This window comes from Ixodes scapularis, unplaced genomic scaffold (genome assembly GCF_016920785.2).
Source record: "Ixodes scapularis isolate PalLabHiFi unplaced genomic scaffold, ASM1692078v2 PGA_scaffold0__279_contigs__length_252992795, whole genome shotgun sequence".
Classification (NCBI taxonomy): domain Eukaryota; kingdom Metazoa; phylum Arthropoda; class Arachnida; order Ixodida; family Ixodidae; genus Ixodes; species Ixodes scapularis.
This window is the reverse complement of record NW_024609835.1, coordinates 76,987,440-77,007,196: the sequence shown is the minus strand read 5'-3', so window position 1 is coordinate 77,007,196 and position 19,757 is coordinate 76,987,440. Positions and strand designations below refer to the sequence as shown.

The window sequence follows — 19,757 nt, the reverse complement described above, 5'->3', positions numbered from 1 at the left end:
AAAAAGCACACAAAAATGCTTAGGCTCCCACCAAACTCCCGTGTTTGTCTGGAAGTCGTCCAGACAAAAATGAATGACCTGACATGAGATCACGTGACAATGTTAAACGACCACGTGGCTGCCGTCATGTGAAGAGGTTAAGTGACAGTCACATGGTCATAAAGGTATGCTTCATCCGTGATGTTGCAGCTCTTTTCAGAATCACCCGCCCACCCTCGCCTCCCGGAACCGAAAAACCAATTTTTCGTTAATAAAGAGGTTGAAACCCCATTTCACAATAACAGTAATGTGATTGGTCTGAGTCATTTTGGAGCACCTTTTAGAGCAGCCAAAAGTCTATTTTGGAGCAGTAAAAACTACTTTTGGAGCATAAGCACAAGCACATTTCATTTTCATTCATACCAGTCTGAATATCATGTTTCATGTTAAGATTTATGTGTTCATGTCTACTTTGCCTTCCTGCTTCTGTGCAACCTTTTCATAGCATAAAGAGCATGGCATGTTTGATTCCTTAGCTAGCAGCTTAATTGTGCGTAGAGGCACAAGGCACGGCAACAGGATGCTGATTGATGAAGGGCAGTACCAACTGCTGTGTGCCATTATTTTAGGTATGAAATAACCTGCAAACCAGGTAGTATATTTCATTGAAATACAGTCAGAATATAATGATTTCATATGCTAGCCTCAGTTTTATTCCGAAAAAGTCGCTCAGCAGACGGGTAAGCTGCGGTGAATCAAGATACGCTAAATTGTGACGCTTCCTACGCAGTTGTCGCTTCACTGCAATACACCACTGCATGGTGTCAAGTACACTCAATGATGCTAGCTATCCAGTCAGAAAAGACAATGTGCATGAGAAATGTTGCCAAACTTCCAAGTACTGTCAATGCTTGATACAGAATAAAATAGAATATTATGTTATTTGTGACGATAATCGAAAGCTATGGAAATTCGCACAAGCCTACCCTAACGATCTGGCCGCGTAGCGGTGCCTGACTTATTATGTTGTCAGTATTATTAAAGTGAAAACAAGTGAAAACAAGTTTTGGTGCAATGCTGGCACAAATTCCACATATTGGAAAAGTGGCAGGATGTAGCAGGGTAAGCGCTTTGGCGCAGTTTGGTGCAAATGATACAGCAATCACATCATTGCAACAAGCTCTGCAAGCAGGTATAAATAAACAAGTGAGAGATAAACAAGCTTTTTTTACACTCTAATGCTATCACAGGGAAGAAGCTTTTGGAATAAATCCGAAATGCTTATGTGCAACTCTGCTTACCGGTTGCTTCAGAAGTGCAACTCTGCTTACCGGTTGGTCCGCTGAGAATTCCCTATAATCAAAGAGGCGGCAGGTGTTGTACCAGGTCAACTTATTTGGGAATTTGTATTCCAACAAATTGAATGTGAAGCCTCGTACATCTAAGGGTGTGAAAAAGCATTCAGGCAACATTAGTGGGCAAGTTGGTGCAATAAATTAAGAAAACAGAAAGCCAAGCGATCTGTCAGTAACAAACAGAAGTAAACTTGTCGAAGCGAGGACAGTTTCTTTAAATCAGGCATCTCAAACTCATTCGAACGTGGGGGCCAAATAGCTCACTCCCGAGAGGTCAAGGGCCATTGAGGGGGGGGAGGGGGGGGGCATATCTCAATATTTTAGGACAAAAAAACAAGAGCAGCAATGGTGTTTCACATCGCAAAGCAGCCGACTCTCCCAGAGGCACCCCGAAGATTTTCTAGAGCTCCACTTTTCGTAAGCTCGCGGTTTTTTCAGTGACATCTTTAGCATTGATTTGCATACTATAAAATACCGGAGGGGTGCCCACCTCATTTTTACTGAAAAGTGGATTAATCTAGGCATGGGCGCTTCTACGGTCAAATCGGGCGGTTAACATATAATTTGAAGAGTTCGGAAGTTTGGAAAATGTTATTAGTGGGTGCTTGAAGGAAGTGGGCGCTCCTGCGGTATTTTACGGTATTTGTCTACTTTGGGCTCACAGCTAATATGATAACAAGATTTCAAATGTCAATGCGCTGACAGTTTTAAATGGAACAAGAAGAATCAGACTATCGTTGACTTGTTCCACCATTCAGAAGGGTCAGCAGTCAGGAAACAAGTACCTGTTTACACAGCAGTTTTTGCTTTTCCAACAGTTTTTATAGCATCATTATAAAAAGGACTTTTTGATTATTTTTAATCATTCCACCCACCCAGACAGGTCTCGGTTGAATGTTTACAATCAAGAAAGGACTAGTATTCTAAGGTATTTTCTGACGACCAGAAGCCCAACCTGATAGCTTTATCTTTGGCTATTGCTTTAGCTGAGCGAAAGTTCATGCAGCTGAGGTGCCTCTTTGGGCAAAGCTCGCACTTTTAGTCTCGTATGTAGTGGCATATTGTCGTTCCGGTTGATTTACGTGAGAAAGGATAGAGAAGCCAACATTTAGATGAAGCAATTCTCAGTTAAAAAAAAAAAAGAACATTGCAAAATGTGAGAACAAGTTAGATCAGTTGCTCGCATTTGGAATTTCTATATGTCTGCCGCTAGTTGAAAGATGCGGTATTGTTGTCCTTGCCTTACATGCTTATTATATCTTCAATCCTGACCCGCACCAACACGCTCTTCGTTCATCAATGTGTTATATGGGACGAGCTCCTTTTCCAGCAGAAAGGAATCAATGATAGGAAACTATTATTTATGGCGTGCGCTCGGAGGCACAGGAAAGGGGGCTTGCAGCTAGGGGATGCTTGAGGGCTGCGTCCTGGCCTGCAGATTGTGTGTTTGAAATCCCTGCTTTTTTTTAAATTTTGTATGTATTGTGGATTTTCACAACTAATAGTGCATGTTTATCGTAGTATCTGAAATATTCATGGAGAAACATAATACTTTTTGGTGAGCTGCTATGAAAAATCTTACTACGTTTCACAAATGTGAAACTTCGACGCTTCCTATTTCCTAACTCCTTAGCTCTGCACCAGTCTGTCCTAGAATGATGATCATACCCTCGTTTCAAAGAGCATTTCTTCAGAGTTTCAGTACATTAGACATTTTTGTTTAAACACTATTTGGTTAAGACCACCACAGAAGTCCAACTTTCACGTGGAAGAGGCTGTGCAAATGGACAAGAATCGGAAAGCCCCTCCTGATTGAACAGACAACTGATACTAACACAGACATTCGTTTATGTAAAGTCATGTCGGTTTGTCAGCTTTCTATCTCGAGGACGCCTTCCTGACCCCGAATCGCTGGTGGTTCACATATTGCAAGCGCACCCAACTCCTCACTTGTTTCACAATCAATGTCCACATGCCGACAACAAAATGACAATCGAAGAAAGCGTTCCAAGCTCGGACTCACTCGGCAAAGCCATGCAGGAGATTGGGTGTAAGCAGAAGGCATCACCTATGCTTGTCGTCCTTTTTTACTTGCTACCACCACGAGTAAAATCGAATGTAGTGGTGCAGAAACTTTAAATAGGTCTTTCTCAGTTTCACTTTTTTGCAGCAACTTTTGTTTTAGGAAATCTGTCATTTCAATTAATTGCCAAATTTATTCTTTGCTGTGGATGTTTCTGAACTGAAATTTAATAAGGAATGTGGCTAGATATTATTTCTTTAAATTTAAGTGAAGTTTTTATAGCCAAAAAGTATGGCTTTGGTGAGGAGAAAATGCCCCATTATGTGGAACACTTTTCAAATTGATATTTTGCATAGAAAAAGCACAGATTTCAGAGTAAAATATAGATAGCTGCGCCCCCAATATGTTCTGGTTAAGGCTGAAGCTTAGAAATGTTCCATATTTTGCAGCAATTTTGTATGATAGATTTCCTTGCTAAGTGAGGCGACTTGCATCATTAGCTGTATATCTCCCCCTATAGCTTATGGAAAATTTGTTCCATGAAGATGAAATGTCTTACAGAGCATTTAGACAAGGAGATGAATGGATCCTCCAAATTTTATCACCATTGAGCAAACTGGTTTAAAAGTTGACACTTGAAGATGGTGTCACCCCTTAAATCAAAACAAAAACTTGAATTTGGCAGCATTCAATGTGTTCAAACAGGCTTCAAACTTTTCAAAAGCTAAAGTTGAATGACATGAGTGTGAAGCCATCAAACGAAGCACAGCCATTGACTGATGACTGCATCAAAAATTCACAGCACCTCAGTGACCAAACCATCTATCCACGAAAGGAAGTCAGAAAACTTTCCACTGGAGCTGCCAATAATGCTCCTTGATTTGATTGTTGTCAAGAGAAAAGATGGCAAACATCCAATACCTCAGACAGCCATGGTTGAAGGGTGTATACTAGTATATACAATTTTTGGACAACCCCAAATGACTTGAATGATTGAGAGAGAAGAGCAACATGCAATGTGCTCAGCCCACAGTGTGTAGAAAAAACAAGAGTGAAATTTTACGGCGGCAGGTGCAGGAAACAGAATTAATGACTTGAAAGGAGACAGATTACGCACACCTATAGGACAAGCAATGTTGTACCGAATGAAAAAGAAAAAAGTCCAAAGTTAAGCTTTTACAATTTCTGGCAGTATTCAGCAATTTCACACAGGTATGAGAAGGCTTTTGAAGCAGAGAGAGAAAGAGTGCTCAAATATACACACCTTTAGAAAGGGTATCAATCGAGACGTTCAATGTTAGCTCGTTAGAATTTTCGTAGGTTGACAAAGAAATGCTATAGTCAAGTTCGACCAAAGATTTTGCTTCATGCTCCGGGGCCAGGTTCCAGGATTCATACCCATATACCTTGCAACCTGAAAGAAGGTGGAGGCATGAACGGTCAGCAGGTTAACAAGCACACTTCTGCACAAATCTTTTGTAACCAAAATAAATCCAACAAAGTTAAAAAAAGTTTTTTTTTTAAAAATTGAAGATACGCGTTATTGAAGCGACATTATTGAACAAATGCATTCAAAACACCCAGGTAACATTCTAAGTACCCTTTTTCCTGGAGTACCAGTCCACGCCCGGTTCCCGGTTACATACTAGTCCACACTAGGCGTTAAAGAATTCAACCATGTCTTGCTCCTCTTAAAAATAATGCGGCGTGAGTTCCCCCTACAAATAGCACTCCATTCCAATAAACAGAACAATACAAATCAGGGTGTCTAGCAAAACATTATTTTGAAATTCCCTGACTTTTTCAGGTTTTCCTGACAATTTCAGGTGAAATTCCCTGACCATTGTAGAGGCGGTTAAATATACAAGACCATTGCAACACAAGGCATTTTTTATCGAATAAAGCACAATTATAATTAGCACAAATTAGGGTATCTGACTAGATTGTCTAATACTGTACAAGGTTTATGCAAACACAATCTGCTTTTGCTGCTTAAGAGTGTCAGTTATTCCAGAAGAATTGTCCAAGCACACATCTTACTTCTTAAGGGAGTCGATTTTTTCTTGCAGGAGACCGGCCTCCATTAGTGATTCACGGAGCAACCTTCGCTTCTTTTCTTCTAGTTCTTTCACAAGAGCGGCCACTCTTTTCTTGTTTTTCTGAACATCTGACTCCTCCCGACTTTCTTCCTTCTTTTCCTGCAATTTCTCTCGAAAGACGCTGTACGAATTGCGAACCATCTGCACCATCTTGTCAGTAATTTCAACCTTGTCCATGCCACCTGCTTCCAGCACAGCCTCGTGTACTACTCGCTGCGCTATGAGCGATTCTTCTCTCAAGTTTTCAACAATGCACTCTGAGAATGCCTCTTTCTAAAGCAGCATTGCCGTGAGACAAGCATAGAATGATCTTGAAGAAAGGCAGCAGCGCTTTGTGATGATGGGAGCAGAGATCTAGCCACAGAATGTCCAGCCTCTTTTTTCCTGTCAAAATCTTTCAGTTTTTTCTGTGCAAGGCCCAGTGAACAGATCTGTACATAGGAACGATGGGCCCGTTTTGCTTGTAGACCGGTCAGCCACTGTTCTTCTGAAAGCACTTCAAGTGCGAGGGCCAGTCGTTTGCGGACAGCCACCAGAGGCAATGTGAATGCTGGATCCAAGCAGCTGGCACCCCTAGTTAGTTTATGCTTCAACGGTGACCTCTTCATCACCTTTCGGGAGCACACCTTAACGAAGGAAACACAGTTTTTCTTGAATTTGAACAAGGTGAGCTGTGGCAGCTTGGGTGCCTTGCGGGGCTCGTTCTTGCGGCAAACCCAACGTCAAAGGCAGCTACAGCTATACAGTTCTCGGGTTTGTCCAAATCAACCTTCAGTAGCTTAAGGGGCGTGTTCGCGGCATTCAGGATTTCCTTCTTGAGGATTCTTGCAAGCAGAAATCGTAGGACGTCGTACAGTGCCGTCGAAAGGAAGGAAACCATCGGCTTGTCGGTCTGAAATTCTGCCAAAAATGGCTCCAGTTCTTCAGCAATCGACAGCATGAAGGCTAGTTTTGCCGGCAACAGCTGATCACCGAGTGCGATCACAATGGTGCTATAGCTGGAGCATGTTGGCCGCTTGTTTGCCTTTTTTGAGCACCCTACAAACTTTGCCCAGTTCGGAAGAACTTGCAATGCCCTGGTGATGACCTCGCCGTTTTCGAGCCACCTTACTGCACAGAACTTGAGAGGAAATAGTTTGCGCACGGTGAAGTTGGCATAATCGGCATGACGAGCAGGCACATATTTGAAGAGGTTGTAGCTTACTGCGAAGAAATGCTACATCCCAACCAGTTGCAGCATGGGCTGCCTTGTATGCACCATTCATTACGTGCAGCCCACAACTTCATTACGTGCAGTCCAATGTTCAGAATATTGTGGCTCTCGTCCAATTCCTTCAGTTCTTCCTTCAGCGACCTTAGAAACTTCAAGTTTACATTTGGGCCATCCATAGAAACTTGTAGTATCTTAGCTTGCTTGATCGGTTCTGTGGCCTCCGTGAATGCTGATGCCAGGTCCTCCACACAGGTGTGGCCCAGGAAGCATGAGGTGAGGTACTGCGTGTTCACAGTGCCACTGGTAGTGTCCCAATATCAGACAAGCACATCCATTTGTTGCTTCTGAGTCGCTTTGTTGAGCGACTCGTCAAACGAAACAACTACAAAATGCACACTGGCGAGGCTTGTTAGCAACTTATTCCGAAAGTAGGGCGCAATACCATGGCAGATGGTATATCCTACCTTGTCCTTCCCTAACTGAAGTTTTGCAGCGACTTCACATGTGGGAAGCATGAGAGCGAAGAGTGAGGCCGATGCTGCTGTAGAACAAAGGGATCCGTGAATCGCTACCGAGTTTAAGCACCAAATTATCTCGGCCTTTGTCACAGCGCTCTTCAGTAAAAAGCCGATCGTTGACGTCTTCGCACTCGTTGAGGCGACTGCAGGCTCCTCCGAGGCACATGTGCGGTCTCCGCTACATCCGGCCGAAACGTTCGTTGCTGCCGTAAAAGACGACTAGTCCAGATTGGGAACGGCTTAACTGTGACTTCAACGCAGCAAGGGGCTTCTTGCTCGATGCGTGACTGGAAACTGCCGTGTTTCCCATGTCGCTCAAAGAAAACGTTTTGCGGCACATTGAGCACCGAGCGCTGTGAGGATCACTTTGCACAGGCTTAATCCAACTTGCATATTCTGATATATTCGGATTCGTCCAGTCCGGATTAAACAAGCCCTTTCTTGTTGCCGACATCGTCAACGAAAAGGCCACTTCCGGAAACACAATGGAAACACGATGCTCAACGACACACGTCAATAACCGAATGTATGGCCGCATCCAAAAGTATTTGAAAGTGCGTATCGCCAGATGGATACTTTCGGATTGGATTGAATTGAATTGCGGTCTGCGGCTTTCCCATTTGTTACTAAGTCTAGTGGCTTTAACTAGATCTAGCCTAGTGCCATGCCCTTAATCCAATCCAATGCATGGCTTGGACTGAATATGTCGGCTGTTCCCTTTGCATCGGGTAGCACACACTACATCGGGTGCGTTTCGCTCGCGTTCCGTGTTCGTCTCTAAGTAGAATTTATTGCCTATTTTTCTGCCCCTAAGTCGTCAAGCAATTGCTCAGAGAACTCTATGGCTTTTCCGGCTCGTTTTCCTTGACTGGGCTCGCTTTTTGACAATGAGTGAAGCTATACGCACTACATAGTGCACTTCGGCTGGATATGACTATACACACTACGCGGAGAGCTCGCCGCTTGGGTCACTCTTTTCGAACAGCGCGTGTATTACTGGGGAGCTCGTTAACACACCCCCCCCCACGCCTGCGTTCACGCCGCTTCGCGGCGACAGTGTGCGGCTACTGATTACAAAACTTAACCGGTACACGCCGCTTTGCGGTGTCCAGCCCCGCTGTCCCCAATCGCAGCTCCAGAAAGGGAGTCCCATACCGTTTAGTTCTGCAAAACTTCGTCGACAACATTCGTTTTTTTTTTTTTTTTAAGCGTTCATTGTAAAAAGGAAATGTCGTAAATATCACCGAATGCCTCGACAAAACAAAATGTTCGAGGAAAAAAAAGAAAAAAGTAGGCCCTCTCCGCGGATCGAACACGCGTCCACTTGCGCATAAAACAGACACCTTACCGCTATGCTAACCCACTGCTTAGAAAACTCGTTGTAACCATTCGTTTCATACGAGTTTCGCACAGTGCGTATAGCCATTTCCAGCCAAAGTGCACTATGAAGTGTGCATAGCTTTACTCTTTGACAATATCCCTGACAATTCCCCGATTTTCCCGGTCGCTAGACACCCTGACAAATGTAGATGCCATTTCTTGACAGCACTCAGATTTTTTTTTTTTTAATAATTCACATTGTTTTAAAAGAAGCGACAGTAAGCATGAACACTTTTCCACAATTTAAAAGCGACCATGGTTTCTGAAAGACTCCACAGTCACTTATTCACCTGTAGTAATGATTTTACAGCTGCAAGAACTGAGTTTTCAAGCCATCGAGATCAAGCTTGGTTACTGTCAGCTTGGGTGCAGCTTCCTTGCATATAACCCACAAGGGCATCGAGTGTGAGAGCAACACACTGAGAGTTTCAGCCCTCCTCGCTGACTAATGGCTAGTATGAAACAGCTTGATTTTGAGAACTGCACTCAGCGCCAGCTGCACTGACGACGAGTTATTAGAAAACAAATCCTTGTATAGTCCGCACATTTAGATAGTCCGCACGGTGTAGAACGTCAGCTTCTGAATGTGCATAGACTGCACACAGTAGTCTTGAAAAGAAGGCAAACATACAACACAAATGCCCATTGCAGATTAATGGCAAGGATCTAATATCAAGATGCCTTTCTCATTACCACTTGTCCTACCACATCCTCTTTGAAATATTAGTATTTTGAAAGGAATCTTCTTTCAATCTGGCTATGTTACACAAACTTAAAAAATGATGATGTGTTATGTACATTTAATTAAGTTGAAGGCTATTTAGATATTTACAGGTCAGGTTAGTAAGAACAATCATTGTGGACCAGCAGTTCGATCAGGGTCAAGCTGCACGAGCAATCTTGAAGGTTCGCCGCTCATCGTCATAGTGAAAAAAGAAGCACAACTTATGCCTCTTAAAAACAAAATGTTGTGCCTATTTAACAACCAGAATTGCAAGTTTTATAAGTCAACTGAAAACGAAAACATTTAAAGATGCAATAGTACGGTTTGAAATAAAGCCCAAAGCTTACTGACTACTTTTCATCAACAGAAAATACAAATGTTCAGAGTCTCTGTTTAGCAAATATAAATGAATTCCAATACCGAAGTTAACAAAGTATGATCCTACTCTATCTGATGATGATGATGATGATGATGATGATGGTAATAATAATAATAATGCTCTATTTTTCTTTAGCGCCCACAAACAGCTGTAACACCTTTTGTGTGGTGCACTGTCAGTTCGTGTTTACAGCAACACTATAATAATAATAATAATAATGATATTATTATTATTATTATTGTTCTATTTTCTTTAGTGCCCACAAACAGCTGTAACGCCTTTTGTGTGGTGCACAGTCTGTTCGTGTTTACAGCAACACTATTTAAAATACTAACATGCACAAAATTACACAGACATTTGTAAGGACACAAATATGAGTTTGCAGAGCAAATACAACCTTACAATAACTCTTGGTTGAATAAAATACACTTTTGCAAGGCTGACTTAAAACGAACAAAATAAAGAAAAATATCTGTCACAATCGCATATAATATATTAAAGGCAGACTGCATACGACATAATGATAACAGTACAAATGCAAAATATTAAAAACTTCATAATATCACTCCTGCTCCTACATAAGCTGCTTAAGCCCATACTAGAAGAAGCATGATTCACTAAAATAAACGCTTGCTTAAGGGTTTGATAAAAAAAAATATGTGACTGACAAAACTAGCAAGTAAGACCACAAAACTGGCAAGTAAGACCACATTCTAGCACAAGAGTTAAGAGTTTACGTTGTTCAGCAGGACATTCCCACTGTTCATCTTGTCCTCTTGCTGTTTGATGGCCAGAGCGTGCATTTTCCTTGTACGTCATTTACAAGAAAGTTTACAGATGAGACAACCAATCATCGCTTTTATTGATGTTTACGACAAGAATGAAGAGCTTCGGCAGCAGTCTCAGCAAAGGTAAACACCCTAAATACACAAATGTTTGTTTAACCTCATGAAAGCCACCTATGCATGTTCCATTTTTGGAGATCAGCACCTACACGCCGTTGTTAGCCGAGCTGTGTCACTTATGGCACAAAGCAACGTGCCTAAACAAGTGCTTCGAAGGCGCTGGCACGGGCAATGGAAATAAACACACTTTTATTGCGTGCTGCTCACATTTGTCCAAGTCCAGTATATTTCTGAACAACAATAAAAGCATCTACTTTTCCCCTCGTGCTGCTGGCGCTTGACGGCTCATGAACACAATACCATGAAATGAAACACGGAACGCTGTGTCTAATTACTAGGTCCGGAATAAATAAATAAATAGGCACTTAGCACCCCTTTTCATCAAACGAGAATCACCTGCTTTGATGCTGAGATGATCACATCGGCGGTGCTAAAGGTCAGGCAGGTCTCGGGGGATCTCAGACTCCCCACAGACTTCGACGAGGGGTCGGAGACCCCTTGGGGGAGTAAATTCAACGGTCGTGCCCCTAGCGGTGAAGTTGAGAACTAAACCCGCGGGTACAACATGAATTATTTGGGCGCGTTCTCGATGCAGCGTTCGGCTGTGTCAGCCAAATGCTACAGAGCCGAACGCTGTGTTAGCATTTGGATGCATGTGCATGTTATTGTCAAAATATGTTCCACTAACTCCCCACAGGCAACTAGAGCAGAGAGCCCATACCACCAGCTGGAGACTGTAAGCACTGCACATCGGTATGGTGGGTTTATAACATTGCTTCATAATTATCTGAACAACCACAATTCGGTAAACCACTGTAGTCAATAAACAAGAGTGCTCAAAGAAATTTAGAAAATTAAAAAAAAGATGAAAAAAAAAATCTTTTTCTGTCAGTTTTGGCACAGCATTTCAGCTTAGGAGAGGATGGTGCAGCAAAAGTGGATTGGAGCACAAAGGCACAACACTTCCACCCCTGGAAGTCCGTCACCGTGGAGTGATCCCCGCAGCTATGTCACATGGAGCCAGCTATGTCACGTAGAGCCGGCACAATTATGTCACTGTTTCTCACGCAATTTTTGCTACTCACGCAGGTTTCGTGCGGTGCTGCATCACGGAAGCTGCTTATCGAAGACAACGGCACTCAATCCTTTCAAGTCTTGTGTGGTGCTGCATCATGGCAGCTACTTATCAAAGACGACGGCACTGAATCCCAAGTATGTACACCAGGCGAAAGGGTACCCAAGTGCGACCGCGAGCATTGGTTTCCAACGAGCGCCGCTGCTAATTTTGACCGATGTCCCTTACCGGCCTACGAATACTGGCACAGCACCGACGGTTTCGAGGTGAACTACGGGCTACAAAAGGCGGCAACTGCCAGTGTCCAACTGGGCGGTGGAGCCGGCACGACCATGTCACTGTCGCTCACACAATTTCTGCTACTCATGCAGGTTTTGTGCGGTGTTGCATCACGGAAGCTGCTTATCAAAGACGACGGCACTCAATCCTTTCAAGTCTTGTGTGGTGCGGCACCACGGCAGCTACTTATCGAAGACGACGGCACTGAGTCCCAAGTATGTGCACCAGGCGACAGGCTACCCAAGTGCGACCGCAAGCATCGGTTTCCGACGTGCGCCGCGGCTGACTTTGGCCAATGTCCCTAACCGGCCTACGAACAGTGCAACAGCACCGACAGTTTCGAGGTAAACTACAGGCTACAAAAGGCGGCAACTGCCAGTGTCCAACTGGGGCATGGAGCCGGCATGACCATGTTACTGTCGCTCATGCAATTTCTGCTGCTCACGCAGGTTAGTGAATTGTTTGCTTGTAAAAGGTTTGCTGTCTTTATCTTGCCACTTCCACCCCCAGTGCTGTATAACTGTGTAAAGTCTCATTCGCTTGTGAAGTGCCATACATGTCATCGCTTTTTCTTGTTTCGGCGGCTTGCGTTTTATTTTTCATTGCTTCTATTGGGTGGCGACATTGAATTAAACCCAGGTCCTGTTAATGAGCCGACTCTGCAGATGATTTTGGACGGGCAACTGGAGATTAAGGCCCAATTAAATAACATTGAAACAAAACAACTAGCACAAGGGGCCACCCTTGAAGATTTAAAAACACATATTTTATCCTTGGAAACTCAGGTTGCAACACTTACGAAGATTGAGGCGGCCGTGACAGAGTGTAGGAATAGCTGCGACAGCCAACAGCGTGCAATGCAGTCCGTTGTGTCAAAGGTTGATAATCTTGAAAATTGTAGCAGATGTAATCTTGTGTTTTATTTAATTAAAGATGAAAAAGCAAATGAATCATGGGCGGTGTTGGAACAATTAGTTAAAGGACTATGTGAAACAAAGCTTGATATTAAGCCTACAACCACTGAAAGAGCTCATAGGATTGGGAAATTTAGTCCAGACAAAACATGACCTTTGATTGCAAATTTTTCGTTGTTTAAGGAAAAACAGTTAATCCTGGGAAATGCAAAAGAAGTTGAAAGATTCTGGCCATCGGTGTATCAGAAAAGATTTCTCTGAAGAGATACATAGAAAAAGACGTTATCTATGGGAGTTTGCCAAAAGTCGCAAAGATAACGATAAGCGGGTTAACCTTAGGCACCACATTCTTTATCTGAATGATACCAAATACATTTATGATGATAAGATTAATCAGGTAGTGCGGTTTAAGTGACTGTATGCTGACTCACCCACTACAATCTCATTCCTTGTTAATATCTGTCGTAGCATCAAAAATAAAGTGATGATTTTTCTTCTCTCGTGAATACAGTTCAACCGTCGGTTGTTATAGGCACAGAATCTTGGCTAACTGATGACGTAACAGACCATGAGGTATTTCCCGATAATCTTACATGCTACAGAAAAGACAGAAATAGTCATGGTGGTGGTGTGTTTATTTTAGTGGACCAAAGGATTTCTTCGAGCAAGATTGAGGTTGAACTAGGATCATGCGAAGCTGTATGGTGTACGCTAAGACTTGGCAGTTTGTTCTTTTTACTACCCGCCAGCAAGTTTACCACCCACCAGCAAGACATGCCACGCAACGACAAGTGTATTTTAGTGCAATACGCAGACGATACATTGATTGCGACGACAATTTCGTCCCAGTCTGACGCATGTCACTTGCAAAGCTATCTAGAAGATATAGAGAGATGGATCTCGAGACAACACCTAAGCCTGAGCGCATCAAAGAGTTCCGGGATACGTTTCTCAAACTGCAAAAAACCGACAAGCCCTGTATATACACTCCATTACCACTCCATTACCCGCATCAGACCACCTGTCCATCTTGGGTGTCACGTTTTCTCAAAACTTGAATTTTTCCGCACCTCTTGCCGGCGTTATCGCGAAGTCCCGCAGGACGCTTGGCTTCATCACCCGCGTCGCAAGGCCAGGTAGGCCGGCGGTCCTGCAGGCACTGTATACATCCTTAGTCCTGCCTTCATTGGAATACTGCTCTGCAGTTTGGTCTCCCCCTCAACAACACCTAATCGAGAGACTGGAGAGTGTGCGGCGCCGCAAAACCCGCAAAATCTGTGCCTGGTCCCCTGGCACGACCAACGTGCCGCACCACACACGGCTCAGAACCCTTGGTTGGCGGCCCCTCGATCAGAGACGGCGGATTTCTCGAGTTTGCGTGCTGTGCCGATTGCTTGACGGATCTCTTTCGGGGACTCGCTTATCGGCAGCTGTACGTCTCGGTAGAAGATCAGGTCAGCCCGAACTTCTTCGAGGCAGGACTGTTCGTCACACCGAATCCCTGCTGCCTACCGCCATTAGAGACTTTTTGACCATACCATTAGCTTCTCGTAGCCCTCTGCCCACATCACACGATGAATCCCGGGAACTTTGCAAGGTATTCGCTAGACTAATGCCTTCGCGTCTGCTGCCATCATGATCTTCACTCCCTCACCCCCTCTTCCTCTTGAATCATAATCATCACCATCGCCATCGTCATCACCACCACCTCCATCATCACTTCCATCATAATTTTAACGCTTCTAAAGCTGGGTAGTGCTATAACTCCCAACGCACATGGCGGCAGGCTGGCAGACGCACAGGCGTAAGGGTTTTTGCCTATCTGCTTTGCCTGGCACGCCGCCGTGTGCGCACCAATTTAAGTGCAAATAAATCACTCACTCACTCACTCAGCCGATGTACTAGCCGAGTTCACAGCCGCAGCCGAAACGATTAAATCTGGTAGCATTGCTATAGCTGGTGATTTTAATTTGCCCGATCTTAACTGGCACCAACCAAGCACACACTTTGGAGTAACTCGTAGGCTCACTGCAGTAATGTATGATTTTATCAACTTGTTTTCATTGACTCAAACAGCGCTAGAGCCTACTCGAGAGTACCACATATTAGACCTTTTCCTCACAAACAAACCGGATTTGGTGCAAACTACATTAGTAATTCCGGGAATCAGCAATCACAACGCTGTCCTTTGTGAAATATTGGATCACATAAAAATGTAGAATGAAAGCAATTGACATACTTTTAATTACAGTAAAGCTAATATTACCGCAATAAATGCTGAACTAGATGCTTATTTTGTTGTTTTTTAAACGTTTGCTGAATCATGTTCTATAGCTGAATTATGGACACTATTTAAGACAAAAGCTTTGGAATTGCAAGACCGCTTTGTTCCCTCTTGGATTTTAACTGAGGCGTAATAATAGCAAACCTTTGTTTACAAAACAACTACGAAACTTGACCCAAAGAAAACAAAGAATTTAATGGGCCTATAAGAACAACCCGTTGCTTGAAAATATCATCAAACTAAAAACGATAACCAGTAATCTAAAAACGAAAATAGAACAAGCAAACTCAGTTTTCTTCGAGACATTCCAAACTAAAGTTAAAGAAAATCCTAAATAACTTTGGAAATACATAAAGAGGAATAAAAAAGATAATGTATCTACTCCTGCCCTCGTGAAATGTGACGATATGGTCACTGATGCTGGTGACAAAGCTGAATGTTTTAACACTTGCTTTAGGTCTGTATTTTCCTTACCTGTTATAAATAACAACACTGCAGATGACCTCGCTCTGGCGGATGTATCGCTCATGGAAGATATCTTCTTTGATGCTCTTAGGATAGAAGTTTTATTGGAGGGCTTAAGCGCTTCAAAGGCTGCTGGCCCTGGCTGTATACCAACTGCTTTACTGAAATCCTGCTTACGATCAATGTCCCCATATTTAAAATTACCATTTACAAAGTCACTAAATTATTGCTCGCTCCCTGATGATTGGAAGATAGCGTCTGTAATCCCAACTATAAATCTGAGCTTCGCAACAGTGTCTCAAATTTGTGTCCCATTTCCTAAACGTCCCTTTGCTGTAAAATTCTTGAACACATCCTGTACATGTCTATTTCCAAACACATGCATATTCCTTCTTTGTTTAATCAGAAACGGCATGGCTTTCGAAAGGGGTTGTCCTGCGTCACACAATTAACGGAATTTTCTCACAATATAGCTGAAGCGCTGGATAGCCATTCAACAGTCGAGTGTATTTTCTTGAATTTCAAAAAACCTTTTGATGTGGTACCTCACGTGTTATTAGTTGAAAAATTGTGGCTTTATAATATCAACCCTTGTGTTACCTCCTGGGTTTCCAAACACCTACGCGCAAGATGGTACGTGATGGTAAATAGCACAAAATCGAGTATTTCTGATGTAGCATCCGGGGTTCCGCAAGGGTCGGTTTTGGGGCCTTTACTCTTCTTACTTTATATCAATGATATCTCGGAGTCCGTTACATCATGTATGCGAATGTTTGCAGACGATTGCTTATTACATAGAAAAGTTAATTGTAAATTTGATAGTCTTATCCTTCAAAAAGCTTTAATGCAATACAAACTTGGTGAAAAATGGTGGATGAATCTTAATTTGGATAAAACTGCATGCATGATATTTTCCAGAAGAAAAACAGTGAGCGAATTCCGTTATGAAATAAACAATATTAATCTAAAAGTGGTTTCTGAGTTTAAATATTTAGGCATTTTCTTTACATTTTCATTACATTGGAGTCGACATGTCGATTATACTGTGGCAAAGGCTTCAAAATCTTTGGGTTTTCTTTGCAGAAATATGCGCAACTTTCCTCAAGTCACCCGGGAGCTGTTGTATAAAACAAATGTGTTATCTATTTTAGAATATGCCTGCACTGTGTGGGACCCGCCGACTATCACCGATAGAGATAAACTAGAAAGAGTGCAAAACTTTGTGGCCCGCTATGTATAGGGGAGGTCAGTAAAAGATAGATTTTAGTGCATCACATGCAAAACAGACCCTATAATGGGATACACTCGAATACCGTAGAGCAAAGCTTCAATTGAAGTTTTTTCACAGCATATATCATTCCCAAACCGAAATCCCACAAGACCCCTATCTTTTTTCGCCAAGTTATCAATCTGCCCGACTGGATCACGTTTATATGGTTCGTGAGTACAGATGTAGGACTACAGTTTTAGTAGTGCTTTCTTTCCGAAAACAATTTGCCAATGGAACTGGTTACCTTCTGCCGTAGTATCAATTTTGTCAAACGATGCCTCTTATTCTGCCCTGGAATCAGTCAAGTTGCTAAAATAAAAGTTATGTAATGTGTGTCACAGATTCAAGATCTGCTTTGATGTACATAAACTATCCCGTTGTTATTTGTTGATATACAGTGATGCTGTGTGTCGCAAGGTTGGGATTTGCTTCCATGTATATAAGTACTCTTGCCGTCATTTAACCCAACTGTACTTCACAAAAAGCGTGCTTGTGTGTATTCAAGTAATGTTTGGCGTATGTAACCGACCCCCCCAAAGCCGAAAGGCGCTGCGGGTATTGGATAAATAAAAATAAATAAGAATGTGACCTCCACGGCTTCATCAGCAAGATTTATGAAGAGACAGCAAGAAATGGTCTGACTCAATCCTCCAGATTATGCAACAATAAAGAAGCTTCTGATTCAGTAGCATTGTGTGTGAGTATGCTTGTGTTGTAGTTGTGTCCGTATGTGCTAGTGTAACATGCATATTCAAATGCAATATTGTTTCATGGCAGCTTTAAGGATTCGTTGCATGAAAGACCTGTCATGCACCATTTTAGACTCTGCTGAGCTGTGCTGCCTATCGATAAGGGCTGTGACAGACATGTATGCAGTGCCCACGGACAATTATTAATGTTGATCCTATTATCTCCTTGCCTTGGGAAGTGGGCTATTGGGACAGAAAGTAAAGGCCAGGAAGATAACAGGCAAGGCCCGAAGCAAAGTGCAAGCGCAAATCGACACAGAACTCAGCGTGCATACTTTCATGCTTTGCCACCCCCATTGACGCGAAGACAGTAGGGCAACATCATGCACCGCCTGTATTTTTAGGGGTGTGAAAACTGTGGTGTGAATCAAATAGTGCTGAATCCTTATTGTCCCTCACAAAGCAAGGAAAAGCCAAGTCATTTACCAACCTTCTCTGCAGTGTTGAAGCTAGGAATGACACTGTGCTATTCAATCTGAATAGCACAGTGTCACATGGCTTGCATGTAATAATATTGCACCGTATCAATGGTTGAAATTCCACCTGTTCTTGTTGAGGGAAATAAATTTGGTGGTACAAAATATACGCTGCAGAAAGTATGTGCACAGCAGAAAGGTCTTTTACACTGGGCGCTGTTGCGACGTTTGCGCAAGCCATGAATTTCCATGCTCCTACAAGTTTGCCATTTGTACATATTCATTGTAGTATGTTACTAGATACCTTGCCTCAAAGCCCCGTGATATGAGCTACTCGCCTCTGAGGCACTGTGGCCCTTCTGAGTCAAAATAAATGTTATTCTTAATTTTACTAAATTTCCTGGAATTTTTTTTTAACTTGCTTTGCAATAATGCACAATGCTGAGGAATGCTTCTTTAGTGTACTCCATTTTTTTTTAGGATATAAAAAGGGGGATATTTTACTCCAGCATGAACCAGGGTAAAAGGCAGTGATTTCACGAGGCAGAGATACTGGATGCTTCAGAAATCGCCTGCGTGGGATGTTTTGGTACAAGTTGCGCGTGAGCGCGGCATGATCGAGCGCGAGCCGTCTAGGGTGTTCAGTAGCTCGAGTGCTAGCGCAATGCCTCTATCTGGGAAAAAAGGTTGGTTGTGCATACTTTAATTGTCAAAAGAGCATTAATTACACGCTCTTTTTTTCAAAAAAATTTTTCGTGCCACATTTCAGCAGGCAGGCAGTGTTAGAGATTGCTACTTACTGTTGGTGTGGTGAATAACACAGGAACCGGGAGGAGCTCCGAGCTGCGAAAGATGTAACAAAAGGGTGAGTCATGTAACCAGTGGAGATCGGCGAGTTACAGACGCAACGTCGGGGTCGTCACAACGAATCTCGTTCCCGAGATTGTAACTAGGAACTTGACAAGCCATCAGATCGTGCAACGTTTCGCCAACATATCGAGACAGTACCGAACAGTGGACCACTTACCATAAATGAACAGTCCGTCTGGGGAAATTCTATGCTCTTATTACAAAACGTTATGTTATACGGGGGGGAGATACGAGTTTCCGAGATTCCGATGAAAGTTAAGAACAGTAGTGAAACGCCTGCCCAAAAGCAGGTCATTTTCCCGGTGTTCACGAAGCTTCCGCGCGAGCGTCTCGAGTCCAAAGAAGCCATAAATAACCGTTACATCTGATAACAGTCTCGGACTTCAGCTTGGACCACAGTGAGCAAGACCAGCAAGACTCCGGACTCCGTCACTCCGTACTGTCCGTACCTCCGCACAACAACTGTAACCACGTGACCACTGCTCAATTTTGCTTTCCACATTGGTTCATTATTATAACTGGGCTTATTTTTTTTTTAAATAATGCCCTTGACATACTCAATTAATTTTATTGCAATTCTGTTTAACCTCGTTTTTTTTTCTTGTTTACACCTTCAGTTGTCGCCATCCGGCTTGAGGGGCGCTGTGTATGCACGATTACCGCAAGGGGCCTTGAGTGGGGCCACTGGATGTGATTTCACTGACGAGAGCAAAAACGAGAGTATCGAAATTTGTCGAAGTTCTGTGCGGCGAAATTACAGTGTACTAGAATACTTGGGTAGTGTTGGGACCACTGATCTCAATGACAATTGCTGGATCGCGCTTCCCCGCTTGTTCGCTGCAGCGCAAGTGAAGCCACCG

The 19,757-nt window shown here is 43.1% G+C and overlaps 1 protein-coding gene across 1 annotated transcript in view; it reads right to left on the bottom strand.

Moving 5' to 3' along the window:
* The window catches only part of LOC8042137, a 55,925-nt gene extending 36,588 nt beyond the window's left edge, over positions 1–19,337 (bottom strand). Inside the window, exons 1-4 of the mRNA XM_029977940.4 lie at positions 19,055–19,337; positions 18,828–18,870; positions 4,622–4,771; positions 1,311–1,420 (exon numbers count right to left, since the gene is read on the bottom strand). Of these exons, the coding sequence (XP_029833800.3) occupies positions 1,311–1,420; positions 4,622–4,771; positions 18,828–18,870; positions 19,055–19,246 (495 nt within the window). The 5' untranslated portion in view covers positions 19,247–19,337. The remainder of the gene's footprint in view (positions 1–1,310; positions 1,421–4,621; positions 4,772–18,827; positions 18,871–19,054) is intronic.
* Positions 19,338–19,757: the final 420 nt, after the last annotated feature.